The sequence below is a fragment of the Podarcis vaucheri genome, assembly GCF_965113315.1.
Source record: "Podarcis vaucheri genome assembly, chromosome: 4".
In the NCBI taxonomy this organism is placed as follows: Eukaryota; Metazoa; Chordata; class Lepidosauria; order Squamata; family Lacertidae; genus Podarcis; species Podarcis vaucheri.
The window spans coordinates 9697778-9725629 of record NC_138762.1 but is presented as its reverse complement, the minus strand read 5'-3'; the positions used below and the strand labels follow the sequence as shown (position 1 = coordinate 9725629).

Genomic DNA, 27852 nt, shown 5'->3' with positions numbered 1-27852 from the left:
GCTTCCATGTTCATCAACACAGGAATCCTATGATTCTATAGGGACGCGGGTAGCGCTGTGGTCTAAACCACTGAGCCGCTTGGGCTTGCCGATCGGAGGGTCGGCGGTTCGAATCCCCGTTATGGAGTGAGCTCCTGTTGCTCTGTCCCAGCTCCTGCCACTCTAGCAGTTCAAAAGCACACCAGTGCAAGTAGATAAATAGGTACCACTGTGGCGGGAAGGTAAACAGTGTTTCTGTGCACTCTGGTTTCCATCACGGTGTCCCGTTGTGCCAGAAGCGGTTTAGTCCTGCTGGCCACATGACCCGGAAAGCTGTCTGTGGACAAACGCCGGCTCCCTCGGCCTGAAAGCGAGATGAGAGTCTCAACTCCGTAGTCGCCTTTGACTGGACTTAACCGTCCAGGGGTCTTTTACCTTTAGCTATGATTCTATGGTCAGCTATAATGCTTGCAGAGGACTTAGTTCTGTGCAGCCTTGCAGAGAGAGCGGCGTCACACCAGGTTCTTATACAAGTCTACTCAAAAGTAGGTTTCCCCTGAGTTTAATAGGGCTTACTCTTGACAGGTAAGCACAGCTAGCCAAAGTGTGGGGAAAGGGAGAAAGGTAGCCTTCTGCTGATTAAATGCAAATGCTTGTTGTTGTTGTTTAGTCGTTTAGTCGTGTCCGACTCTTCGTGACCCCATGCACCAGAGCATGCCAGGCACTCCTGTCTTCCACTGCCTCCCGCAGTTTGGTCAAGCTCATGTTCGTAGCTTTGAGAGCACCGTCCAGCCATCTCATCCTCTGTCGTCCCCTTCTCCTTGTGCCCTCCATCTTTCCCAGCATCAGGGTCCTTTCCAGGGAGTCTTCTCTTCTCATGAGGTGGCCAAAGTACTGGAGCCTCAGCTTCAGGATCTGTCCTTCCAGTGAGCACTCAGGGCTGATTTCCTTCAGAATGGATCGGTTTGATCTTCTTGCAGTCCATGGGACTCTCAAGAGTCTCCTCCAGCACCAGAATTCAAAATGCAAATGCTTGGGTCTGTCCAAATCTGTCTCCTATTTATGCTGCGCTCTCTTTTCTCGATCACTTCTTCGATCATCAATCCTTGTGATCGATTGCAGCTTCCTGGGAATCCAGAGAACTGCTGAATTCCATGCTGTCTAGCCGTCCACCATTGATTATATCTTCCAGAGAACGTTCCAAATGTTCAGCGATGTTGCAGCTACTGGGAATCCTTGGCGGCTTACACCAACACCTGAAAATTGATGCGGTATTTCTTCTCTTTTCAGAGGCACTCGCATGAGATGACCCTCTCATCTGGGCGGCTGTCAAAAGTTCTCTCTTGGGCATTTTGCACATCTACTCATTTTTATATATACTGGGACACACGCAGCCTTATTTGCATGTGGCGTCCAGCCAAGTAAGGTGTGTGGGTAAATGCAAAGCCCATTCCTGGAGAGAGCCATCACTTGGTTGTTGCTATGGCAACATGGCCACTCTTTTAGTCATGCAAACGGCAGTGCTTAGCAGAGCAGCTAAGGCCATTAGCCCAACAAAGAAAATGATCTGAGTAGTTCAGCTTCATCGTCTGCTGCAGGGATGTCCAACAGGTTGATTGCAATCTACTGGTAAAAGGTACAGGTACCCCTGACCATTAGGTCCAGTTGTGACCGACTCTGGGGTTGCGGCGCTCATCTCGCTCTATAGGCAGAGGGAGCCAGTGTACAGCTTCCGGGTCATGTGGCCAGCAGGACTAAGCCGCTTCTGGCGAACCAGAGCAGCGCACGGAAACGCTGTTTACCTTCCCGCTGGAGCGGTACCTATTTATGATCTCTGGAAGGGAAGATGGAGCTTTTGCTGTGCTGCTGTTTTCATCCCTAGCAATCTTTTTGTGAGCGACTTTACCCCTTTATCCCAGTTGACCACCAAGTCCAGTATGTACAAAATGCAATTCCTATTTTGTCAGTCCCATAGCATATTGTTTCTAATTTCTTCATCTTCTCTTGTACAGTGGTACCTCGGGTTACATACGCTTCAGGTTACAGACTTTGTTAACCCAGAAACAGTGCTTCAGGTTAAGAACTTTGCTTCAGAATAAGAACAGAAATCGTGCTCCGGCAGCACGGCGGCAGCAGGAGGCCCCATTAGCTGAAGTGGTGCTTCAGGTTAAGAACAGTTTCAGGTTAACGGAAATGACTGGCAGAATCCGAGACCAGGGGGAAGAGTCGGTGGAAGAAGACTGGAAAAAGTTTAAAGACTATTTACAGAAATATTGTAAAATTAATGAATGTTAGAAAAATGTTGGAATGAAGTTATATGGCTTTAGTAGAAATGTTACAAGGAATTAAGTATAAATAGATTAATAGAGCTTTAAAGGGAAAAATATGGTTAGAATGTGTTAAGACAATTATAGGATAGAAAACAGAGGAAGATGGAAAGGAATTGCTGAAACAATTAATAGAAGTGGAATACAAAAAGGGAGGTGTGAGGAGGTCGAGGAAATAAGGGAAAGAAAGATAAGATGTTGAAATTGGATTGTGTTTTAAATGGTTTTTGTTTTGTTTGTTTCTTTTTTGTATTGTATTGTATCTTTTTTCTTTTTTGGTGTTTTGTAGTGTTGTGTTTAATTTGTTGGAAAACTAATAAAAAAATTTTTTTTTAAAAGAACAGTTTCAGGTTAAGAACGGACCTCCGGAATGAAATATGTACTTAATCCAAGGTACCACTGTATTTTTCTATCTGACGTATTCCTTAGAAGAGTACAACTTCAAATCATTTGAACACTGGCAGTGGTAGATGCTGGCACAGGCAGACAAGACAAAAATTCCTGGATATTTCCCTGTTTCACCCCAAGAGGCTTCATCAGTGCACAGTTTGTTACTGTATATAACAGCTACATGGAACTTATTCGTGTTAGTATATAATTTTGAGAAGTAGCTGTATACAATTTTGAGAAGTAGTTTCTAGTAAATAACTTTACAATTGTTATTATACAGCCTTTTATGAAAGACTAAGTTGAGGATTATTATTATTTATACCCCGCCCATCTGGGCAGCTTCCAACAAAATATTAAAATCCAGTAGTCCAGCAAACATTAAAAACTTCCCTAAACAGGGCTACCTTCAGATGTCTTCTAAAAGTTAGATAGTTGCTTATTTCCTTGACATCTGATGGGAGGGCGTTCCACAGGGCAGGTGCCACCACCAACAAGGCCCTCTGCCTGGTTCCCTGTAGCTTCACTTCCTGCAGTGAGGGAACTGCCAGAAGGCCCTCAGCACTGGACCTCAGTGTCCGGGCAGAACGATGGGGATGGAGACGCTCCTTCAGGTCTACTGGGCCGAGACCGTTTAGGGCTTTAAAGGTCAGCACCATCACTTTGAAAGAAAGACTAAGCTGCGCCTCGTTTTTCAACAAAAGCAAAGGACCAGAAAGGCTCTTTGAGAGACAGCTAAATGAGAACAGCTAAAGCTCATCTCTGTTTCCACCCGTTGATTTTCTTTTTTTAAAGAAGAGTTATATAAAAACAAACGCCGGATTACTCTGAGCGACTAGCGTGTGCTCGTTTTTTGCAGCTTTTATGTAATCCGAGGGCAGAAGGGGTGAGATGCCCGTCATCTAAGAGCTGGCCCTGAACAACCGCTCCAAAAACTAGTGTAGCATTTTGGCAGGGAGAGGAAGTTAAGGGCCGTAATGACTCTGGCTGCCATTTCTCAATGCCCTGTCCTGACTTGAGAAAGTGTTTCTTCACACAGCGCATTGTTCTGTTCTGGAACTCGCCTCTGCAGAAAGCGGTGAAGGCCACCCACCTAGACAGTTTTTAGGGTGAACTGGACAAATTCACGGAGGAGGAGACTATCGGAGGCAGTCAGAGACAGTCGGAGGCAGCCATACTTGGGAATACTAGTTGCCAGAAACCACTGGAGGAGAGAGGGGGGACTTGTGTTCGAATCCTGCTTGTGCAGGGTTGGATTTAGGTTTTCGTTAGAAGGGACCCCAAGGTTCATCTAGTCCAACCCACTGCAATCACAGCGAAAGAACCCCTGACAGATGTCCGACCATCCTCTGTTTAAACCAGTGCTTCCCACAGTTGGGTCTCCAGCTGTTTTTGAACTACAGCTCCCATCGTCCCTAGCTAGGAAGACCAGCGGTCAGGGACGATGGGAATTGTAGTCTGAAAGCAGCTGGATTCCCCACTTTGGGAAACACCAGTTTAAAACCCCCAAGGAAGGAGAGTCCACTAGCTTTTAAAGGTGTTCATTCTGCTAACGGAGAAATCTGAGGGCTCCCTTGGACAAAAAACAAGGGCATCAGCCAGGAATACCAGAGCAAAACAGCATTCAGTAGGCCTGGTCTTTATTGAAGACTTGCGACAGGACTCCCACCTGCCACAAGGTGGAACAAGATGGAAGCCCCGAACAAAAGAAGACCCCAAACTTTTATTAGCTGCTAATCCCCATGTTACACCCCCCAACAACATCACTAATACATCATGGTTACATCATGGAAGGGGAGGTCTGGTGGCAGTAATCTGAGCATCCTGGACCCTGCCCCATGGTTCCCCTTGCCCTCCACCAAACACCCATCAAGTGTAACAAAAGAGACATTTACATTTTCCTGTTTCCCAGCCAAGTTAATCACACCCTTTTGTCTTCATCTGGGTTTGTTATTTCTGGAATGGCTACCTGTCTGGAACTCAGGTATCAGGATGCCAGGGATTATCACTCAGGCACAGGGGCTGCTGAGTAGCTGAGCTCACATGTCTATATGAATTTCTGAAGTTTTCCCAGTGAGTCAATACACAGATATATTTATCAGTGAATTCTTAAATTTGGTATCGTGCAGCAAAGGCCCTTTGATTAGATAGGAAGCAACTATGATGAAGTGTTTTGTGGGGACAAATCACAAACGTCACAAAAGTGATTGTGCTGATTTTGGTGGTGGGCTGCATGTGCACGATATCTGCTGGAGGGACAAAACGCCCCACAACCTAGACATAAATTCCTGCAACAACAGGATGGCTCTGATCTGCTTCCACAGTCAGAGGCAGCCATACTTCTGAAAACTAGTCTCTCTCTCTCTCTCTCTCTCTCTCTCTTAATATCTAGCCCGATGAAGATTTCTGTAGAACTCAAAAGCTTGCACACAATTTTGTGACATTTTGGTTGCCGCTCCCGCATGCTGATTTTTGAATCTCCCTTGTGGGCCAAGGTGGCTGCCTTTGCTATTTATTTATTTATTTATTTATTTATTTATTTATTTATTTATATTGCATTGTATAGAATTATAGAATAGCAGAGATGGAAGGGACCCCAAGGGTCATCTAGTCCAACCCCCTGCAATGAAGGAGGGTTTTTATAAAAAAACAAAACGATGAAAACAGTTTACTCTCCCAAATCATTAAAGGTTCCTTTCTCATTACAGTGGTACCTCAGGTTACATACACTTCAGGTTACAGACTCCGCTAAGCCAGAAATAGTACCTTGGGTTAAGAACTTTGCTTCAGGATGAGAACAGAAATCATGCTCCGGCGGCAGCGGGAGGCCCCATTAGCTAAAGTGGTGCTTCAGGTTAAGAACAGTTTCAGGTTAAGAACGGACCTGCGGAACGAATTAAGTAATTAACCCGAGGTACCACTGTAGTCAGAAGTGTTTTCGTCAATTAACCAACTGTTTAATTTAAGCGCCAGATTTACTGTTTATGATCCACAGTGATATTTTCTCCCTCCGTGATTTGTTGCCATGAAATCTTGCCTTCTTCTGGCTTAACCCCAGATACGACTGTCCATTGGACAAGACAAATGGAGGGGAGAAGGCAGATGGGTGGCTGCAATGAGCTTTTACGGGGAGCAGGTGGTGATGCTCTGGTCCTGGGGTGGGAATTTGTAGGGGGAAAGGGTTCAGTCGTGCACACACACACACACACACACACACACACACACACACACAGTGGTACCTCGGGTTAAGAACTTAATTCGTTCTGGAGGTCCGTTCTTAACCTGAAACTTTTCTTAACCTGAAGCACCACTTTAGCTAATGGGGCCTGCCGCTGCGACCGTGCGATTTCTGTTCTCATCCTAAGGTAAATTTCTTAACCCAAGGTAATATTTCTGGGTTAGCGGAGTCTGTAACCTGAAGCGTCTGTAACCTGAGGTAGCACTGTATTCACAAAAGGATTAACTGCCTGCAGGATGGTTCTTGATAAATAAGGATGGATTTTTGAAAAGTGAGATGGGAGCAAGCAGAAGGAGGGGGCAATCAATAGACGAGCAATTTGAAAGCCCCATCATTCATCTTCATTGATCATTCGGGTTGGCACTTCCCTGAGAAGGCAGATTAATGAGTCTGCTAAGCTAAGAAGTCCAGGATCCTGTTCTCACAGTAGCCAACTGGAAAGCTCAAAAGCAGAACCTTTCCCTGCCCCCCCCCCTAATTTTTTATTAAATTTTCTGTTTCACGTTTTAGAATATTAATTTAAACCACCTTAAAATATCAACAACTTGCCGCCTTCTCTTTCCATGGTTCATTTTGCCTAACATAAATCCCTGCATATTTTATATCAACTAAATCGTTGAGTATTCCATTATTACATCCATCAAAACTTATTTACACTGCTGAATTTATCTTAATGCTGCCCATTTTCTCAAATATCCCCCCATATATTCAATAAACGTTTTCCAATCTTCTCTAAATGTATGTTCTTCTTGACCTCTTGTTCTGTATGTTAGGTCTGCAAGCTGAGCATATTCCATCAGTTTAAGTTTGGTTGAGACCTCACTTGTTTTCCATTTTGGGGTTACCAAAACATGGACCGCAGTAGTGGCATACATAAATAACCTTTTTTTGACACCTGGGAATCATAGCTGTCAACTTTTCCCTTTTCTTGCGAGGAATCCTATTCAGAATAAGGGAATTTCCCTTAAAAAGGGGGAAACGTTGACAGCTATGCTGGGAATTTCTGTCTGAATTATTCCCAACGAAAAGGACTCTGGATTTTGGGGAAAGTACTTTTAAATATATATTTTTTCAATTCATTACAAATTATTTCCTAATAATCTTTTACCCCTTTTACAAGTCCACCATCTCAAAAGTAGAAACTGAGTACCGCAACACCTGTGTTCTGGGCTTCAGTTTTAGGAGAACACTGACAAGCTGGAAGGTGTGTAGAGGAGGGCAACCAAGATGATCAAGGATCTGGAAGCCTTATGAGGAACGGTTGAGGGAGAAGGGGAAGTTTAGCCTGGAAAAGAGGTGACTGCGAGGCGATGTGATACCCATCTTCAAATATCTGGCAGAAAATATCTGGCAGAAAACGATGCCTTATGAGGAACGGCTAAGGGAGCTGGGCATGTTTAGCCTGGAGAAGAGGAGGTTAAGGGGTGATATGATAGCCATGTTCAAATATATAAAAGGATGTCACATAGAGGAGGGAGAAAGGTTGTTTTCTGCTGCTCCAGAGAAGCGGACACGGAGCAATGGATGCAAACTACAAGAAAGAAGATTCCACCTAAACATTAGGAAGAACTTCCTGACAGTAAGAGCTGTTCGACAGTGGAATTTGCTGCCAAGGAGTGTGGTGGAGTCTCCTCCCTTGGAGGTCTTTAAGCAGAGGCTTGACAACCATATGTCAGGAGTGCTCTGATGGTGTTTCCTGCTTGGCAGGGGGTTGGACTCGATGGCCCTTGTGGTCTCTTCCAACTCTATGATTCTATGATTCTAAATGCAAGCTTGCATTCTTCCTCTCCAGAGGCAAGGACCTGGGTCAAAGGATTCAAATGACAGGAACAGTGCCGGATTTACATATAAGCTAAACAAGCTTAGGGCCCCACTCTCTTGGTGGCCCACCAAAAAATTAAAGGAAAAATAAACTGGATGTACATTTCCAAAATAAAGATAAAAAACAAATAAAACCTACATACAGGCCCCCTATGTCCCCTGGTCTTTTCTTGAGGACGGGGACCCTTGAGCTATTTTAAAAAGTGGGACAACCAAGACGTTTGTGTCATTTTTTTAATTCACGCTGTTGGTTGCAATCGTTAGCAAAAAAAATTTTTTTTGCTATTCTTTTGTCTCCTGTTCATTTCTCGACGGCAAAATTTCCCTTCGGCCTGGGAGTCTGATAGATCTTTTCTTGAGGGTTTTTCTGGGTCTCAAAGAGGGCCACTTGGTAGGACAATTTGTGAAGCTCCCTGCTCAGCTGCTCGCTGGAGTCAATCAGTGAATATTTCTGCTCTTCCAGCTCGTTGATCTTTCTGTAAGCTTCCTCCGTCCTTTCCCGCATGGCCGCCACTTTCCGCTCCATTTCCTCCATCACGTTCCGAAACTTCTCGAGAGTGTCTTGCAAATTCTGGCTCATCTTCTTGATATATTTGGGTTCCTTCCTTCCTCTTGTTCTTTTCCTTTTAAAACTTTTCCCAGCACAAATTTCGTTTCTCCTGATCGAGGCGAACCAGATCGAATATTCCCCCGCTGCCTCTGAGATTGTGGATTAGGTTTCGTTGTGGCGTCACCGGCTGGCTACAGACAGCTGCTTCTTGCGGATATTGTTCGGTCGGTGGCGGCCTTCTCTGAATACAAATAGGGGGCGAAATTATTTTTATTCATGTACTAGGCTTGGCTAATGGTCAGGGGTGATGGGAGTTGTAGTCCAAATACATTTTGGAACTGTTAATCTGTTTATAAATGCTATAAATAAATGAAAGCAACAAATCCGGATGGCCACAGATTCCCCACTCCTGGTGGGCTGAGACTCCTATCATCTCTGACTGCTGCCATCTGCTGGCAGGGGCTGATGGGACTTGTAGTCCAGCACCATTTTGGACACACTTGTTCCCCATTTCTTAGATGCTGCTGTTTGAGTAACCTGTGCCTATTTGTTTTATTTTTTCTGCCTACCCCCCACCCAGTGACTGAAATATAGAAGGAAAGAAGGAAAATAGAAGGGAAGTGTAGGGAAATATAGAAGCTGGGCTGAGGGGCATAGCGTGGGGAGCCCATAGGAGGGCCATAACCCCAGGCGCATTATTTTGAGGAGCGCGAGTTGGGTACCCCACACAGGGATCCCTGCCCTGCCTGCCGCTGGGGGTCTCTGGGCCCCAGAGCCCGGGGCCAGGCCTCCATGCCCTGGCCCCCTTCTTGAATGGCTGGCCAGTGTTGGGGAGGGTCACCTGCCAATGGCTGCATCAGTTGGCCGGTCTTCCCCTTGCACCGATGGGCAGGTGGGCAATGTAGTGTGGCCCCATGACTCCTCCATGTCTAACGCCAGTCCTGTGAGAGTTGGGCTGGCGTGGTGGGTTTTGTGCCCCCTCTGTCCCACCTGGTGCATGCTTGGGTGTCCCGGGTGCCAGCAAAGGAACAGGGACCCAGGGGGTGGAGTCAGAGGGACTATAAAAGCAGCTCTGAGAGGGGCGAAGGCGGGAGTTTGTTAGGAGCTGGGTGATTGGTTGGAGTGGGAGTGAATTGGGATAGAGTTTGTGGGTAGGTTCAGTGGCGTAGCGTGGGTTGTCAGCACCCGGGGCAAGGCAAGTAATTTGCGCCCCCTAACCCATGGATTTGCGCCCCCTAACCCTAACCCCCAGATGTTGCGCCCGGTGTGGCCGGCCCCCGCTGCACCCCCCACGCTACGCCACTGGGTAGGTTGACTTAGTGTTGCAAAAAAAGCTGAGTCAGGAACAGTTAGGAGCTAGGAAGACAAGTCAATATCTGAGAGGTGGTTTAGGGAGGGAGAGCAGGTAGCGGAAGTTATAGGTCTGGATAGGCACCCCATGATTGTAATTCACCAACACCGTTTATGAAACCACACGCTTGTTAAACTGCAATAAATAAACAGAAGTTTAGGTTCCAATTTAACCCTGACGGGACTCAGTATTGTAGCAGGTAGGTGGTGGCAGCGAGAAATAAAGTGGTGGCACAGGGATCAATAGATGGTGAAACGTCCGGGGACCCTTTGTGATCACAGGGACTTTTCTGTGGCCCCGTGAACCCTCCATGTCTAACGCCAGCCCTGTGAGAGTTGGGCTGGCATGGTGGGTTTTGTTCCCTCTCTCTGCCCAGCTCCTGGTCCCACCTGGTGCATGTGTGGGTGTCCCGGGCACCAGCAAAGGACGCTACACCACTGGGTGGGCTTAAGAAAACCCCATCCCCTAGCACCGTACAATTTCAGCCAAACCGTGGGCTTCTAAGGGAGTCCAGGTTTCTTCTGCTCCTCTGTGATTCAAGGACGGCACCCGCCTTATATTAAGCTACGGAACAAACCCCTTTCTTGCCAGCTGCCAGGTGTGTTCTTCTGCTTGATCTCGTTCACGCACCTGTTCTTGATGATCCCCCCACCCCCAACCCCAGAGCGGACATGTCAGGAGCAGAGGGGATGGTGGGGAAATGACCCTTTGCATTATTGCCGTGGGAACCTGCAGGCCAATCACATTTGACGGAGACAGTGTGAGCCAACAATGACTTGGCCTTTGCAGGTGAATATGCCTGGCATGGACAAAAATGGATAGAGAAACGTTTCTCCGTTCCCACTCAGGGACGCCCAATGAAGCTGAAATTGGGAGGAATCAGGACAGATCAAAGAAAGTACTTCTTCACACAGACCGTAGTTAAAGCTATGGAAGTCCCTCCCACATGATGTAGTGATGGCCCCCAACCTGGATGACTTTGAAAGAGGACTAGGCAAATTCATGAGGAGGAGAGGGCTACCAATGGCTACCAACCATGGTGGCTCTGTTCATATGCATCTGAATGCCAGCTGTTGGCAATTGCAGGCCGACCACCCTCTGTTTAAACCAGTGTTTCCCACAGTTGAGTCTCTAGCCATTTTTGGACCACAACTCCCATCATCCCTAGGAAGACCAGCTAGGTCAGGGATGATGGGAATTGTAGTCTGAAAGCAGCTGGAGACCCAACTTTGGGAAACACTGGTTTAAAACCCCCAAGGAAGGAGAGTCCGCCAGCTTTTAAGGGTGTTCCTTCCATAGTTAAACAGCTCCTACCATAGCTGTCAACTTACAGATTTGAAAATAAGGGACCAGCAGCCTTGAAAATAAGGGACCAGCAGCCAAAATAAGGGACCTGTAGCCTCACCTGTTCCAGGCACTCCAGTCTTCCTGTCCTCCTGCAGTTTGGTCAAACTCATGCTGGTAGCTTCAAGAACACTGTCCAACCAACTTTGTAACCAGAGGTTCAACTGAATAGAATCTGAATCACATGCACCACAAGGCCTATGCAGCCTCAACTTAAGATGGCTCCCCGGCCTGGCTTTGCACTGCAAAGTTTGCAGCAGCACGTGCAACAAAATGGCGTCCAGCATTCAAAAATCTCCTCAGCTTGCATTAACTAGCCACACACACACAGCCTCCCCCCCTCGCCACAAGATCGCCAGTCACCCACCATTTTAGTCAACCAGCTCCTTTCTTCCCCCCATAAGTCAATTGAAGGAGCCTCCAAAACAAATTCAAAAGCCCCCCTCCCACGAGATCTCCTTTCCTTTTCCCCCACCATGTGCCCCCACTCCAGACAGACCTTTTCCCCGGCAAGGGTGAGTGGCCCGTCGATGACGTATCCATCCGATTCCGATCCGAGCACTCAGCACAGGTACGTTCAACTTCTGAGCCCCTCTGAGCCAAATGCGGAAAGCCCAGCCAGCAGCCAAACGAAGCCTCAAGGAAAACCACCATCACCTCTCCGCTGGGAAGCGCTGAGCAAAGGCGAGTCCCCAGGCAACGCAGCCGATTTGATCAGCACAAGGCATGCAAGCTCCACCCCCCAGTCATTCTTAGACTCCTTATTGGGTGAGCAACGCAGCCAAGCAACACAGTTGGAGCCTCCCTCCTCCCTGGGTGGCAGGGAGGGAGGGAGAGGAGCTGCTTCCTTTGAAACCTGGGAAATTTAAGGGACATCATCAATAAGGGACAGCAGCGGGACACGGCGCTGGGATAAGGGACTGTCCCGCCAAATAAGGGACGCTTGACAGCTATGGCTCCTACTGTCAGAAAGTTCTGGCTAAGGTTTAGTCAGAATCTCCTTTCCTGTTCAGGGCCGGATTTAGGTTTGATGAGGCCCTCAGCTCCTGAAGGCAATGGAGCCCTTTATATGTCCAGCTGTCCTTTGTCAACAACAAATGGTCACTGTTTTTTTTGTGTTGAATATATGCTATATGGAAATTTATGGACCTAATAGGTATTTAAAGCCATGTGCACATAACAAAATAACCAGTCCATGCAGAATGTAGGCACCCTATATATAGAAAGGAGCAAACCAGTGATATTTTAGGGAGCAGGCTGGCAGGCAGGGCCCATGACTTACATCATAGGAGCCTACACAACACAAAACACTGTTGCTGTATGTAGGTTTTATTTTAATTTGTTTTTTATCTTATATTTTGGAAATGTACATCCAGTTTTTCCCCCCTTTAATTTTTTTGGGGCACCCCAAGAAAGTGAGTGGGGCCCTAAGCTATACAGTGGTACCTCGGGTTACAGACGCTTCAGGTTGCAGATGTTTCAGGTTATAGACTCCGCTAACCCAGAAATAGTACCTCGAGTTAAGAACTTGGTTTAGGATGAGAACAGAAATTGCGTGGTGGCGTGGCTGTGGCGGGAGGCCCCATTGGCTAAAGTGCTGTCTCAGGTTAAGAACAGTTTCAGGATAAGAACGGACCTCTAGAATAAATTAAGTTCTTAACCCGAGGTACCACTGTAGCTTGTTTAGCTTAGAAGGCGATACCTCCTGAGGCCTTGCATTGAAATGAGCTTGGAGGTGCAACACAGAGAAGGAAGGCAACACTTAAGCAGTCATTGCAGAATAAGAAGTTTAATTCCTGTAGGCTTTTATAAGGTCGTCCCCATTTCTTTTAGATCTACCACCTTATCTGTGAGAAGCAGCTTCAATATATTTCTTCATAACATCCCTTTGCGTTTGGTGCATTCAGATGCAAGGAATATTGCATTAGATTTCCTTGTTACAAAGCTAGAACTTCTGTCCTGTTTCCTAACGTTCCTTTCGCACAGCAGTGTTAAAGATATCAGTTTAATATGCATGAAATTTGTTTGAATGCATTTTACTTAAAATACTATGCAGAGATGCTTGCATTATTCAGGAAATTTAGCTAGAGCAAATGCCATGGGAAAGGGTGGCTGTTTCCGTTTCAGGTTAATTGACAAGTCATCCCAGAAGCCCAAATAGCGATCTCTTGCAGCATGAAATTAAACCTGAAAACTCAGCATCTAAATCAGTCGTTGGCGCCATCAGCAGTAGTGGCTCGGCTCAGCGACACTTGCATGGGATCTCTCACTGGCACCAGAGAGAGGAAAGTTTATTGAACAGTATTAAAAAGAAGACCAGACTGTGTTGCTGGCTTGTTAAAGAGCAATGTGTTACTTTGTATTCTTCCAACGTTTGTTTTGTAACTTGTTTAAGACCGTTTGCAGTAAAGCTTTGAAACTCGTTTCTTGTGATCATTTATTTCTACCCAGATCAGACTGCTGCAAATCAGACATGCAGTCAGTACCTGTTGCATTATGGAACTGTGAGTTTTTGACTGACACAACCTTACTATATGCTTGTGAAACATGGACCACTTATAAACGCCATCTCCAACAGCTCAAAAGATTCCATCAATGGTGTCTCCGAAAAATTTTACACATCACTTGGGAAGACAGGCAAACTAATACCAATGTACAGTCATACCTCAGGTTGAATGTGCTTCAGGTTGAGCGCTTTTGGGTTGCGCTCTGCGGCAACCCAGAAGTAATGGAGCGCGTTACTTCCGGGTTTCGCCACTCTTGCATGCACAGACGCTCAAAATGACATCAGGCGCATGCGCGGAAGCGGCAAAATGCGACCCACACATGCGCAGATGCATTGTCGCGTCTTACGTTCCATTCAAGATGTGAATGGGGCTCCAGAACGGATCCCGTTCGCATCCTGAGGTACCACTTTACTGGATGAAGCAAAGATCGCCCGTGTTGAAGCAATGATTCTTCAACATCAACTTCGTTGGACTGGTCATGTTGTGCGGATGCCTGATGACTGTTTTCCAAAGCAACTGCTCTATTCCGAACTTAAAAATGGAAAGCGTAATGCTGGTGATCAAAAGAGGTTTAAAGACTTTCTCAAGGCAAATCTTTAAAAATGTAGTATAAACACCGACAATTGGGAAACACTGGCCTGCGAGCGCTCCAATTGGAGAACAGCCTTTACCAAAGGTGTCAGGGGCTTTGAAGACGCTCGAACTCAGGAAGCAAGGGAGAAACGTGCTAAGAGGAAGGCATGCTTGGCAAATCCACACCGTGATCAACTCCTGCCTGGAAACCTATGTCCCCATTATGGAAGGACGTGTGGATCCAGAATTGGCCTCCACAGTCACTTACGGACTCACTGTTAAATATGCATTTATAAAAGACATTCTTACTCAGCTATGAGTGATCGCCAAAGACGACGACACCTGGCTAAGTTTCATTCACCCCAATGGGCATGTTGTGACAACAACGGACCCCATTGGACAATGCCATTACTCCCCCAATGGAATTTCTCTTACCTGTTATGTATTGAGCTTGGATCCTAGAACAATAGGCAGGTAGGATCGTAGAATGCAACAACCTGATTGGCCTGCATTAGCAGCCCAATCAGGCTCCAGGAGGGAAGCAGAATCAACCAATCAGATGGGACCCATTGTGTAAATAATGTATATAAAGCCTGAGGTCTTGGGGGAAAAATTTTCACTGTTTTACGAGCTGCAATAAAGAGTGTGAAATCACTATGCGACTCCGAGTATATTTCATTACCCATTATCAGTGAAGCCTGACTGCAAAACTGGGGTGGGGGTGGGGGCTGGGACCTAACCACTGGCTGTTAAAAGTGAAAAACAACTCCATTTAAGGTACAAGGAGGGTTCTGATCAGTGACTGGAAGCAGCTGCCAAGATCACATAACACTGGTCCTGAAAGCCTACCTTGGCTCCCAGTATGTTTCCAAGCACAATTCAAAGTGTTGGTGCTGACCTTTAAAGCCCTCAACGGCCTCAAAGGCCTGAAGGAGCGTCTCCACCCCCATCGTTCAGCCCGGACACTGAGGTCCAGCTCCGAGGGCCTTCTGGCGGTTCCCTCCCTGAGAGAAGTGAGGTTACAGGGCCTTCTCAGAGGTGGCACCTGCCCTGTGGAACACCCTCCCATCAGATGTCAAGGAAATACACAACTACCTTTTAGAAGACATCTGAAGGCAGCCCTGTTTAGGGAAGTTTTTAATGTCTGATGTTTTATTGTGTTTTTAATATTTTGTTGGAAGCCGCCCAGAGTGGCTGGGGAAACCCAGCCAGATTGGGGGGGGTATAAATAATAAATTATTATTGCAACCGGATTAAAAGAAGAAAATTCACACTGCATATGCCTCTCCATTCTAGAGAGTCTTCAAGGGATGAATGAATGGAGAGATGGTTCTGTAAGGATCGTCCTACTCGCAAGTAGGACCCTGGCAGAGACACATGCCCGACCGGCAAATTCTCTTCCTCCTGGTCTGTCCTTCGGGAGCTTCAAAAGCTTTCTTCAGCCCGAACACCGCAGCGACTGATACCAAGAAGCATCAGCACACTTAGGAACCTGCAGAGTATTGGCGGTTCGCGTAACAGACTCCATAGCTCAGCATCTTGGCTAATCTACTTTATTTACATATAATACACTCGGAGCATTCTGACTTAGCTCCTTCCTCTTTCTCATCAGACAGCAAAGAGAGAAAGAACAAAGGACAATAGTCCCACTTCATGGAACACAGTAATACCAAAACATCCTGTCTCCGTCACTGTGGAATGAAATCATACACCATCATGTGATAGACAATCTCATGACTGCAAACACGGAGGAAGAATCTTAACAGGTTCACCCCAAACCTCAAGAGGCAGGGAGTTCCACAGGGCAGGGTCTGCCACATTAAAGGCTCGGTCCTTGATGATGGTCAGCAGAACCCCAGGAGCTGTGCTGGGAACCATCAGAAGTGACCTGTTTCCTTGACTTTACTGTGGTTTCTCCTCCACCCTTTTCTTCTTGTTCCATCTAGGAGAGCCTCTTCTTCTCTGGACATGGCAGAAGGCCAACCAATGCTATAACCGCACCTGGAAAAGCTGGGGATCAAACCTGAGGCCTTCTGCACGCTAGACGGATACCCTACCCACTAGGCTATGGGCCTAGAGGACAAAGATACCTGCTTCTCCCATGACCACCTCCCCACTCCTTCATGAACACACGCCCAAAATGCAGTGGCAAGTTCTCAAAAATGGCATTCAAAGAAAATTTCAAGAAAGTGGAATTCAAAAGCCCAATCAGAGCCAAGGTTTGTGACATCACCCTGCCTCCCCGCTGACGCTATTGGCCGAGGCGTTGCCATGACGAACGACAACACAATGGCGCCCTGAGTGATTTCTACCTTCCTGACATGGGTGCCGAATTAAAAACAGACAGATGGAAACAAACGAGGAGCTGGCAGCCGGCGATATAGGAAAGAGTGGTGTGTTTTCTACCCGTGTTTGGGGGCTTGGGGGCCAAAAAATGCCGAATATCTGAAAGCGGAAAGCAGGGGAATGAGGGAAGTTGCAATGGACAACGCAGTGAGGGCGGAATTGGGGTGCTAGGCCAGAAAGATCCTCATCACGACCAGCCAGGGAGGAGTCCGACCGGGGCGCCATGGCAGTGCCAAATTCTCTGGCTAGCCCTCGCACCTGCAGCTGAGTCACACAGGTATAGCATCTCCAGAACGGAGGCTGAGGGTCAGAGGCGGGGAATTCGTGCGGGGATGAAATTTCGCAAAATGCCCAAGCCTGGCTAAATACTGAAAATCAAAGAATTGTAGAGTTTGCGGGGACCCAAGGGTCATCTAGTCCAACCCCTTCCACTGCAGGAATCTCAACTAGGTCATACATGAAACATGGCCATTCACCCGCTGGGGGTGTGGTGACCGCAGGACTCGCCGTTTCAATATTCGGCTTTGGAATTAGACCTCAACATCTGAGATGTGCCTATTTTGATTGGCGAAACTGGATTCATGTCATATATTGAACACACATCCAAGGCATGATGCCCCCCCCAAAAAAATAATAATTTCTGGGAACTGTAGTTCCTGTCCTGAGGGAACAATACTTCCCAAACACAACGCATTCTCAGGAAATTGTTTGTTTAGGTGAACACATAATGAGTCAATCACTTCCATTTATTTCTATGGGGAAATTTCTAACCCAGGAAAACCCTCCGAAACCTTGCAAAAGGCAAACAAGGAAGGAAAAAAAAGATCCGTCTGTTTGGATATCTCAATCTGCGGTGCGTTTAGTGAGGTTTGGGAACTGATTCCTTGAGTTTGGTTAAATGAATTTTCATGTAACAAGCATTTGGGTAGAGGAACATTTCCAAACATCGTTCAGCCCGGACACTGAGGTCCAGCTCCGAGGGCCTTCTGGCAGTTCCCTCATTGCGAGAAGTAAGGTTACAGAGAAGCAGACAGAGGGCTTTCTCGGTAGTGGCGCCCACCCTGTGGAACGCCCTCCCTTCAGATATGAAGGAAAGAAGCAGCTATCCTATCTTTAAAAGACATCTGAAGGCAGCCCTGTTTAGGGAAGTTTTTAATATTTAATGCTGTATTGTTTTTAACACTCAATTGGGGGCCATCCAGAATGGCTGGGGAAACTCAGCCAGATGGGCGGGGTATAAATAAATTATTATTATTATTATTATTATTATTATTATTAGTGCTGCGGTCAGAAGGGGCAACATTATACCGTTTACAACAGTAATGTCTCACATCAAATGTAACTGATCTGTAGAATAGATTCTACAACCTGGAGGTGGGGCGGGAGAGAACACACATACTTTTGCTAACCAAGAAAATCTTTTTATTTTTATTTTGTGTGTGTGGAATCAATAGAACATTGGAGCACGGGCAAAGCACTCAGGCAGGGTTTTAAAGACCCCCTTTGTTTTCATTCTCCAGGCTCCATAAAGAAGGCTTGATCCTCCAACGCTGCTCCCCATTTTTCCTGAGGAGAACAGTTTCTCTCTCCCCGCTGGTGCAAATTTCGTGGGTCCCAAGGAGACAGAGTGAGTCTTGGAAAACCTTCTGCAGTACTACACATGGACCAGCAGGGGGCGATTTTGCCTTAAACATGTGCCGGCAAAGTCATTTGTTACATATATACCAAAACGGATTTTAAAACCTAGGTTTACTTGAATAAGCAACTCCCCATTCATTAAAATAACAGCTACGCTCAGGAGCAAGCACTGGAAAGGTGTTATGTTATTAAAGTGGGCATATGCAGTCTTCCTGCAAAATCTCCCCTGTGAGCAGGAATCAAGGTCCCATTTATACAAAAATAACCTTTTTCTAAACCTAATTGTGATGGGGGGGGCACAATTTTGGCTGAAGGAGTGGCATTAAATTTACTCAGAGTAGACTTATTGAAACTTCCTGACAGTAAGAGCTGTTCGACAGTGGAATTTGCTGCCAAGGAGTGTGGTGGAGTCTCCTTCTTTGGAGGTCTTTAAGCAGAGGCTTGACAACCATATGTCAGGAGTGCCATGATGGTGTTTCCTGCTTGGCAGGGGGTTGGGCTCGATGGCCCTTGTGGTCTCTTCCAACTCTATGATTCTATGATTCTATGATATGAATGGGCCTAACCATGGTGTCATCCACAAAACACAGTGAAAGGATTATTCTGCCACTTTAACAGACAAGGGGAATCTTGGGAACTGTAGTTTCTTAAGAGGGCTGAGCATGGCAGCTCTAGGAGGTCGGCACCCTTCGCAAACTACAGTTCCCAGGCTGCTCCGTGGCTGTGAAAGTGCTAGAATAGTGCTTTAAATGCATGGTGTTGTAGTCATGTTTGTTAATTTCAATGGGTCTAAAGGGAAAGGGACCCCTGACCGTTAGGTCCAGTCGCAGACGACTCTGGGGTTGTGGTGCTCATCTCGCTTTACTGGCCAAGGAAGCCGGTGTACAGCTTCCGGGTCATGTGGCCAGCATAACTAAGCCGCTTCTGGCGAACCAGGGCAGTGCATGGAAACGCCATTTACCTTCCCGCTGGAGCGGTACCTATTTATCTACTTGCACTTTGACGTGCATTTAAACTGCTAGGCTGGCAGGAACAGGGACCGAGCAACAGGAGCTCACCCTGTCGCGAGGATTCGAACCACCGACCTTCTGATCTGCAAGCCCTAGGCTCTGTGGTTTAACCCACAGCGCCACCCACGTCCCTATGGATGTATATACATGCATTTAATTCACACACACACACACAGAGAGAAAGAGAATCCTGTAGTTTGTTAAGGGTTCTTGGATTTGTAGCTCTGTGAGGGGAAAACTACAGCTCCCACAGTTCTTTTGGGCAGTTGGTGTTCTTTAAATGCATGGTGTGTGCAGCCCATGTGAATAGGTCCTCCATTGTGTTAGCTTTCTGGAAGAAGAAAAATGCATAGAAAGAAGATGAATAAACTTTGGGCTTTAAAAAAAGAAAAGAATTCCTGGCAGATGGCCTCCCAACCGCTGCTTGAAATCGTCCGAGAAGAAAGAGTCCACCACCTTCCGAGGGAGACTGTTTCCATCAGACAGATTTCACCGTATATGGATGTATATAAAGGTAAAGGGACCCCTGACCGTTAGGTCCAGTCGCGGCCGACTTCCCACCAAAGCGGTACCTATTTATCTACTTGCACTTTGACGTGCTTTGGAACTGCTAGGTTGGCAGGAGCAGGGACCGAACAACGGGAGCTCATCCCGTCGCAGGGATTCGAACCTCCAACCTTCTGATCGGCAAGCCCTAGGCTCTGTGGTTTAACCCACAGCGCCACCCGCGTCCCTAGCCATCATAGCTAGCAGCCATGAAAACCCTGCAGCATTTGTGGATTGCTCTCCCCAGCGAGGCTCACCTGGCGCCTTCATTAAACACCTTTAGTCACCAGGTGAAAACATTCCTCTTTAACCAGGCCTTTGGCTCATTGACCTCTCAGGTCCTTTTGAAATGTGTTGTGTGTGGGGGAGATAATTGGGTTCTCTTTCCTTTTGTTTTTATTATGTACCTTGTGGTTTTGGTGTTGTAATTTTATGTTGTGAACTACCCTGAGATCTATGGGTACAGGGTGGTGGGACACAGTTGGCACTGTGGTCTAAACCACTGAGCCTCTTGGGCTTGCTGATCAGAAGGTTGGCGGTTCGAATCCCTGCGATGGGGTGAGCTCCCGTTGCTCGGTCCCTGCTCCTGCCAACCTAGCAGTTCAAAAGCAGGCCAGTGCAAGTAGATAAATAGGTATCACTGTGACAGGAAGGTTAATGGTGTTTCCGTGCACTCTGGTTTCCATCACAGTGTCCCGTTGTGCCAGAAGCAGTTTAGTAGTCTGTGGACAAATGACGGCTCCCTCGACCTGAAAGCGAGATGAGCGCTGCAACTTCATAGTCACCTTTGACAGGACTTAACCATCCAGGAGTCCTTTACCTTTTACCTTTATAGGGCAGTATACAAATTTAATTAATTAACAACAAAATAATAATAATAATAATAATAATAATAATAATAATAATAATAATAATAATAATTTTATTTATACCCCGCCCTCCCCAGCCAGGGCCAGGCTCAGGGCAGCTAACACCAAATATAAATTACAATAAAACAATAGGGGGGAAAAGGAAAAAAATTAAAATGTGGCTTAAAATACAGCTTAAAATGCAGCCTCATTTTAGTAGCAGCCCATAAATCAAGACCATAAAGGGAGGAAACATCAGATATTCACCCGAGCCAGCTATCCATGCTGGTCCTACATGGGCCAGCAAAAAAGCCAAGGGAACATTTATATACCAAATCCCATATACAGTAAGTGGTCAGAGTGAGTCCAAGCCGAAGGCCAGGTGGAACAGCTCCATCTTGCAGGTCCTGCAGAAATAAGTCAAATCCCGCAGGGCCCCAGTCTCTTGTGACAGAGCGTTCCACCAAGTCAGGGCGAGGAATGAAGAGGCCCTGGCCCTAGTCGGGACCAATCTAACCTCCTTGAGTCTCAGGACCCCCAAGTGTTGTCATTTGTGGACCTTAAGGTCCTCCTCAGGGCATACCAAGAGAGGCGGTCCCGTAGGTCCAAGAGTCCTAGGCCGCATAGGGCATTAAAGGTCAAAACCCTTATTATTTCCCATAGAATTGGCTATGGGCCCCTTAAGACTGCAGACCCATCCTCCTAAGGAGGTGAAGTCCCTGGAAGAGACAACCTCACCAGCTTTCTTAGGCCTTCAGGTCGCTCTGGCTGAGACAACATCTTCCTTGGCTCAGCTATGAGAAGCCACTGGGAGCTGACCAGGGTCCTGATCTGCTTTGCTGCAGATTGCTCGCTCCAAGCTTCAGTGCATATGGTGAAGAATTGAAGGCTCAAGGCTCCCAGCTGGGCATAAATATTTATCATGATGATCAGCTATTAGGCGCTCCCTTGGCTGGAATAAATCTCTGTCATTTCCCCCTCTGGGGCTTAGCTGTCTTCATATAAGAGGCTCAAAATTAGAATCGTTCTGTCCCTTTAATCTGTTTGAGGGGCCCTTTCGCTGTCAAGCCGTTCATCATTAACTGCTTTCTCTCTGCCTCTTAACAAATCTCTCTCTCTCTCTCTCTCTCTCTCTCTGCAATATCTTCTTTATTTGTAAAAGTATTTACGCACCGCCAGCTCATGCAACGCAGCATGATGACGTGAAACTGCATAGGCAATGAGACATAAAACACCATAAAAACAGTGCAAAACGGTTAAAACCACATTCAAATGACTTCAGGAGGCACCTCAAAATCGAAAAGGAAGGAGCCTTAGAATGAGACCAGTGATTCTAAGTAGGATTTGAGTAAGCAGAGATTCATAGAATGCCTTTCTTTCTTTCAAACAAACAACAAAATGGGTGGACCGCAAAATTTAAAATAAGAAGAAATGTGCAGCATTCAGCGCCCATTTAAAATGCATTTGGGAGGGGGACTAGTGAGATGTTTTGTTTTTTATTTTTATTATATGTTTTGTGTTTTTATGTTGTGAACTGCCCTGAGACTTGCAGGTATGGATAGGGCGGTATACAATTTAAATAATTAAATGTGCTGCTCTGGTTTTGCCAGAAGCGGCTTAGTCCAGGCCACATGACCTGGAAAAACTGTGGACAAACGCCGGCTCCCTCGGCCAGTAAAGTGAGATCATAGAATCATAGAATCCTAGAGTTGGAAGAGACCACAAGGGCCATCGAGTCCAACCCCCTGCCAAGCAGGAAACACCATCAGAGCACTCCTGACATATGGTTGTCAAGCCTCTGCTTAAAGACCTCCAAAGTAGGAGATTCCACCACACTCCTTGGCAGCAAATTCCACTGTCAAACAGCTCTTACTGTCAGGAAGTTCTTCCTAATGTTTAGGTGGAATCTTCTTTCTTGTAGTTTGGATCCATTGCTCCGTGTCCGCTTCTCTGGAGCAGCAGAAAACAACCTTTCTCCCTCCTCTATGTGACATCCTTTTATATATTTGAACATGGCTATCATATCACCCCTTAACCTCCTCTTCTCCTAGCTAAACATGCCCAGCTCCCTTAGCCGTTCCTCATAAGCGCCGCAACCCCAGAGTTGTTCGTGACTAGACTTTACTGTCAGGGGTCCTTTACCTTTACCTTTTTGATCTTCTCATAGGGTCTCCAGCTCTGAATGAAACGTCTTCACCATGTCGCTGACGATGGAGGAACTGTCAACGACGAACGAAAAGCTCCGCTACCAAATCAATGACCTGACAGAGACGGTGGCCTACCTTGATTCTGAGAACCAGGCCCTGCTGAAGGACAACAGCACCATCAAGGGCCACAACCGGAGCCTGCAAGAGACGGCGGACAGATTCAAGGCCGCCATGGAGGAGATGCAGAAGAAGGTGGAGGACATCAGAGAGAAGATGGACCACACCAACGCGAGGATCCACGAACTGGATGCCCAGAACAAGGCCTTGGCGAAAGCTAACGCAGAGCTCAGCAAGGAACTCCGCGAGGTGACCTCCCAGGTGGCCCTTTTCGAAGACTACAAAGCCGCTCAGGAGAAGGACCTTCGAGAGATGCAGAACCTGTCAATGGAGGTCAAAAAATACCTGAAGAGCCTGGAAGATAGGCTGCAGGAGACCGAGCATCACTATCAAGCGGAGAAGAACAATTCCTCCCAGCTGAGGGAGAAAGTCGGGGCGCTTCTTCAACTCCGCCAGAGCCAGAGGAACGACATCAAAGATCTGCAGGCCCAGCTAGAGACCTGTGTGCAGCAGGCCACCATCTTGAGGCTGGACCAGGAAAACAGGGTGCAGATCGGCTCGCTAATGCACGAAATCGTGGAGGCCAAACTGGTGGATGTTGCCTTGCAGCAGTCAAAGAGCAGGAAAGCCATGTACTGGTTCTGGCAGGTGGGCAAAGTCCTGAGCGTCTTGGTGCTCGGCTGCGTTCTCCTGCTGACCCTGGCCTTATGCTACACCTATTTTTTCAACCACGAATTCATGGCGGAGACCCTCCTGGCGTTTCTCGGTGAGCATAACGTCAACAGAATCGTGCAAGGCTTCGCTCACTACTTGACGTGGAGGAACGACGGCCTGTTGCCTTTCTGAAACGCAGCCCGCCTAGACTCCTCCGTGCTCCTACAACTTGATTTTGACATTAGAAATCTATGGATTTAAAAACTTTGTAAGAATCTCAATAGACGGGTCTGGTTGCTTCTCCTTCTTTATTTCATTGTGCTTGGTTTTTACGCTGGCGTAAAAGACATTAGTCAATTCAGGGGCAGATAAAAGACAAAGGCCACTCCAGTTTTATCTCTAACTAGCAGCCTCATACCTTAGCATTGCTTGAAGAAACTAAAAATGCCGTGTTTTTAATGGTTTGGTCTGCCATCTTGATTCAAAATGGCGTCCAGCTGTATCCAAACATAGGCAAAAATCTGCTCTTTGATCTCAGGAGCCAGCAAGCAAAATTGGGTAAGAGTCTCTTAAGAGTCATCTTAGATGAGTAAGTAGCATCTCTCTAAATTACATTTTAGGAACATGGGAAGCTGCCTTAAACTGAGTCAGACAATTGGTACTCAGTATTCTGATGGGTGACAACTCTCAAGGATTTCAGGCATAGACCTATCCCAGCCTCACCTGGAGAGGACAGTTGGGACTGAAATCTCAGGTGATCTGTATGAAAGGTAGTATATACACAAAGTATCAAATGTGGTGACAGTAATAATAATACAACAAAACAACCACCACCACAAACTGGCTTATAAGTATAAAACCAAATTTACTAGAATAATAGCTAGAATACAGATAGGCATAACCATTCAAACAACAAACATACTAAGGTGCCATGTGCAAGACAAAGCCTGGAGATACTGTAAACATGGAGTGGATAAATGTACAACTCTATCTTAACAAGTTACATGTGCAGTAAACGTTATACAGACTGGATAAATGAACCATTCAACAAGTAGTGTAAGTCCAATCACAGAATGGCAAGGGTAGCACACTGGAGAATATGAAAAAGTTTTTCAAAGTTCGTTTTCAAAGATTGAACTGGATGAGATGCTCTTCAATGGGTCTTGAGTTGGAAACAATCTCCAGGCTTTGACATGCACGTGGCACCTTAGTATGTTTGTTGTTTGAATGGTTATAAGTCTATCTCTATTCTAGCTATTATTCTAGTCAATTTGGTTTTATACTTATAAGCCAGTTTGTGGTGTTGGTGTTTTGCTGTATCAAAGGCAGAGTTTGCCTCTTTCCCTTGTGGTCAGCAGTGTTCAAAGAGACATCTTCCTGCATTTCCTACACTGCAGACCTGCGTAATAACAAATGACAAATGGTCATTGCCTTTCGTACTTGCCCTTCACTAGAGGTTCCCAGGGCATCTTATCACCAAATAAAAATACAATATTAAAATCAGTTTAAAACACTTAATACTGCCGAGCCCCGCAATGACCTGCCTTCATTGTCTCCATAGCGGGAGTTCCCAGATGGCGATGGCGACCTTTTATCTCCGTTAATCGCTGAGCGCCTGCCTTCTCAGCTGGGGGTCTTTCAACGTTGCTCATTTTGAGAGCTCTATCAATCCGCACCAGCTGGACACCCCCATTATATATTTCTGAAAAACACCCACCCACACAACGCAGTGGCAGCTCCAGAGGATTGGAGAAAGGGGTCTGCCTTCGTGAGATTAGGAGTTCTTTAGCAATGAACGCGGACGATAAATGTGAAAATGAAGGCGATTAAAACCGGGGTGGCACATCTGTACGAATTGGCCTCGGGGGAAGCAGAGGGACGCAGCAGCAGCAGCAGAAACAAAGGGTTCATTGGGAGAAAAACAGAGAAGAAATGGGGCAGGATTGGGGCCAAGGATTTAACATGAACAATTTGAATATCTCCTCCCTCCTCATCTCTCTAGGTAGCTGTAGATGAGCCACAGACCTAAGCACCTCAGGCCTTGTCTCTGTCTGCAACATGGTGATCATTCATATGGGTTCTGCCTTGAAGGGCTGTTGTTAGGTTCTGTAGCTGCTGGGATTTGCCACAGACAAAATTATGGCTGGAAAAAACCAAATACCGTATTTTTCGCTCTATAGGACACACTTTTCCCCCTCCAAAAATGAAGTGGAAATGTGTGTGCGTCCTATGGAGCGAATGCAGGCTTTCGCTGAAGCCTGGAGAGCGAGAGGGGTCGGTGCGCACCAACCCCTCTCACTCTCCAGGCTTCAGGAAGCTATCCGCAAGCCTTCGGAGTGCGGCGGGAGTTCCTGCCGGGCTCCAAAGGCTTGTGGATAGCAGCCTGCAGCCCAAAGCCCGGGGAGCGCAGCACCAACTCCCGCAGCGCTCCCTGGGCTTCAGGCAGCTATCCGCAAACCTTTGGAGCGCACCCCCAGCCCCACAAGCTCCGGGAGCGGTGGTAAGGCTGTGCGCAACCTTGCCACTGCTCCCGGACCTGTTTTGGGGGCTGGGGTCGGGGGAAGCTCGGGCTTCCCCCACCCCAGCCCCACAGCTAAAAACGGATCCATCCCGCTCGCTGTCTTGGCTTCTTTGCTCTTTGTTGTTGTTTTTTATAAATATTTTATTAAGTTTTCACAATAAAAAAGCATACAAAGACAAAGAAAATACAACATCACAAAAAACAATACAACACACAAATACAAACATTGATCACATCAAAAAAAGAAAAAAAGAAAAAAACACATATAATAACAAAAAACAAAAATTCCCTCTTTCTTAATTTCTCATCTTCAATTAACTTATTTTCCCGACTTCCTCACGTCTCCCGTTCTTGTATCCCTTTTTAGAAATTGATTCAGCAAATTCACATCCTATTTAATTTATCCATTGTTAATCCAATCTTACATTTTACTTTGTTGCTAAAGCCCCTGCAACTCATTTCAGTGTCCTTAACATTCAAAAATTTTACAATATTTCTGCAAATAAATTTTAAATTTCTTCCAATCTTCCTCCACCGACTCCTCTTCCTGGTCTCGGATTCTGCCAGTCATTTCTGCCATCTCCATATAGTCTATTAGTTGCATCTGCCAATCTTCCAAGGTGAGTAGATCTTGTGTCATCCAATGCTTTGCGATGAGAATTCTTGCTGCTGCTGTAGCGTACATAAAAAAAGTTCTATCCTTCTTTAACACCGATTGGTCCACTATGCCCAGGAGGAAGGCCTCTGGTTTGGCTTCTTTGCTCTTTGGGGTGGGGTGGGGAAATAATCCCCCCTTTTATTCCCCCCCCTAAAAACTAGGTGCGCCCTATAGTCCTGTGCGCCCTACAGAGCAAAAAATATGGTACCAGCCACAAGGTTTTATGTTATAAGGGCAGATTTCCCCAATTTGGTGCCCTCCTGATGTTTCAGACTACAAAACCCATCATCCCCCGTCAGTCTGGCTAATGGGCGATGGGAGTTGGAGTCCAACAACTTTTGGAGGTGGGGATGAGGAGAGAGATTCCTTCGGTTCACATGTTGATGCAAATCTATGTTAACTGGCACTTTCTGAGCAGTATGCAAAATGAAAGGCAGCTGTCTCTTGGAATTCAGCTCCAACTTTTGCAATGGGAAGAGCAGACGCCAAAAAAAAAAGTGCTTATATTCAAAATGTACAAAACACAACAACCCTGCACTATATCAGAGGAAACTGACTGGAGAAATGTGTGCGAGAGGCAAAACGGCGTACAAAATGGTGCTCGTTAAGCACAGGAAAGACATGTGCGGATTTTCTGGGGTGGGGAAATGAAACGCCCACGGTTGTGGAAATGGAGAGGGGCTGAACTTAAGGTTGGAAGAATGAGAAACCAAAATTGCCCATCCCTATTGGGATCCTTTTGAATTCTGGTGCTGGAGGAGACTCTTGAGAGTCCCATGGACTGCAAGAAGATCAAACCTCTCCATTCTGAAGGAAATCAGCCCTGAATGCTCACTGGAAGGACAGATCCTGAAGCTGAGGCTCCAAGACTTTGGCCACCTCATGAGAAGAGAAGACTCCCTGGAAAAGACCCTGATGTTGGGAAAGATGGAGGACACAAGGAGAAGGGGACGACAGAGGACGAGATGGTTGGACAGTGTTCTCAAAGCTACCAGCATGAGCTTGACCAAACTGCGGGAGGCAGTGGAAGACAGGAGTGCCTGGCGTGCTCTGGTCCAGGGGGTCACGAAGAGTCGGACGTGAGTAAATGACCAAACAACAAATTGGGAGCGCCCTCTCTCGAGGACCAGTTTTCAAAAGAGCAATTATACATGGGCCATGGTTGCGTAGAGGAGGAAAAGGGGAGGGGGTCACCACTGGGGTCACTGTCGGATTCTTAAGCCTTATCAGAGGGAATCTGGCCACTCTCCAGGCACTCGGCTTAAGATCCTTGTTGACCTCCCCATCTGC

The 27852-nt window shown here is 46.6% G+C and overlaps 1 protein-coding gene and 2 long non-coding RNA genes across 4 annotated transcripts in view; 1 reads left to right on the top strand and 2 right to left on the bottom strand.

Moving 5' to 3' along the window:
* Positions 1 to 8225: 8225 nt before the first annotated feature.
* LOC309530609 lies at positions 8226 to 10447 on the bottom strand. Its single transcript, XR_014218765.1, has 2 exons — positions 10231 to 10447; positions 8226 to 8543 (listed from the first exon to the last, which is right to left on the bottom strand). It is a non-coding gene; the product is annotated as an uncharacterized lncRNA (long non-coding RNA).
* A 3636-nt stretch (positions 10448 to 14083) lies between these two features.
* The window catches only part of LOC309530682, a 127617-nt gene continuing 113848 nt past the window's right edge, over positions 14084 to 27852 (bottom strand). Inside the window, exon 2 of the long non-coding RNA XR_014218843.1 lies at positions 14084 to 14348. This is a non-coding gene — a long non-coding RNA (uncharacterized lncRNA). The remainder of the gene's footprint in view (positions 14349 to 27852) is intronic.
* LOC309530537 (uncharacterized protein) lies at positions 16320 to 23664 on the top strand. 2 transcript variants are annotated; one of them, XM_082219566.1, is made up of 3 exons: positions 16320 to 16470; positions 17944 to 18050; positions 22633 to 23664. In XM_082219566.1, exon 3 carries the CDS (start codon positions 22664 to 22666, stop codon positions 23573 to 23575), a length of 912 nt encoding a protein of 303 aa, XP_082075692.1. In that variant the 5' UTR covers positions 16320 to 16470; positions 17944 to 18050; positions 22633 to 22663; the 3' UTR covers positions 23576 to 23664. The 2 variants fall into 2 exon arrangements, with proteins under 2 accessions (XP_082075692.1, XP_082075691.1); XM_082219565.1 differs by having other exon boundaries at positions 16346 to 16700.

What these genes read in the sequence shown, in the direction of transcription:
- LOC309530537 (XM_082219566.1), top strand. Translation starts at nt 22,664, where the DNA reads ATGTCGCTGACGATGGAGGAACTGTCAACGACGAACGAAAAGCTCCGC.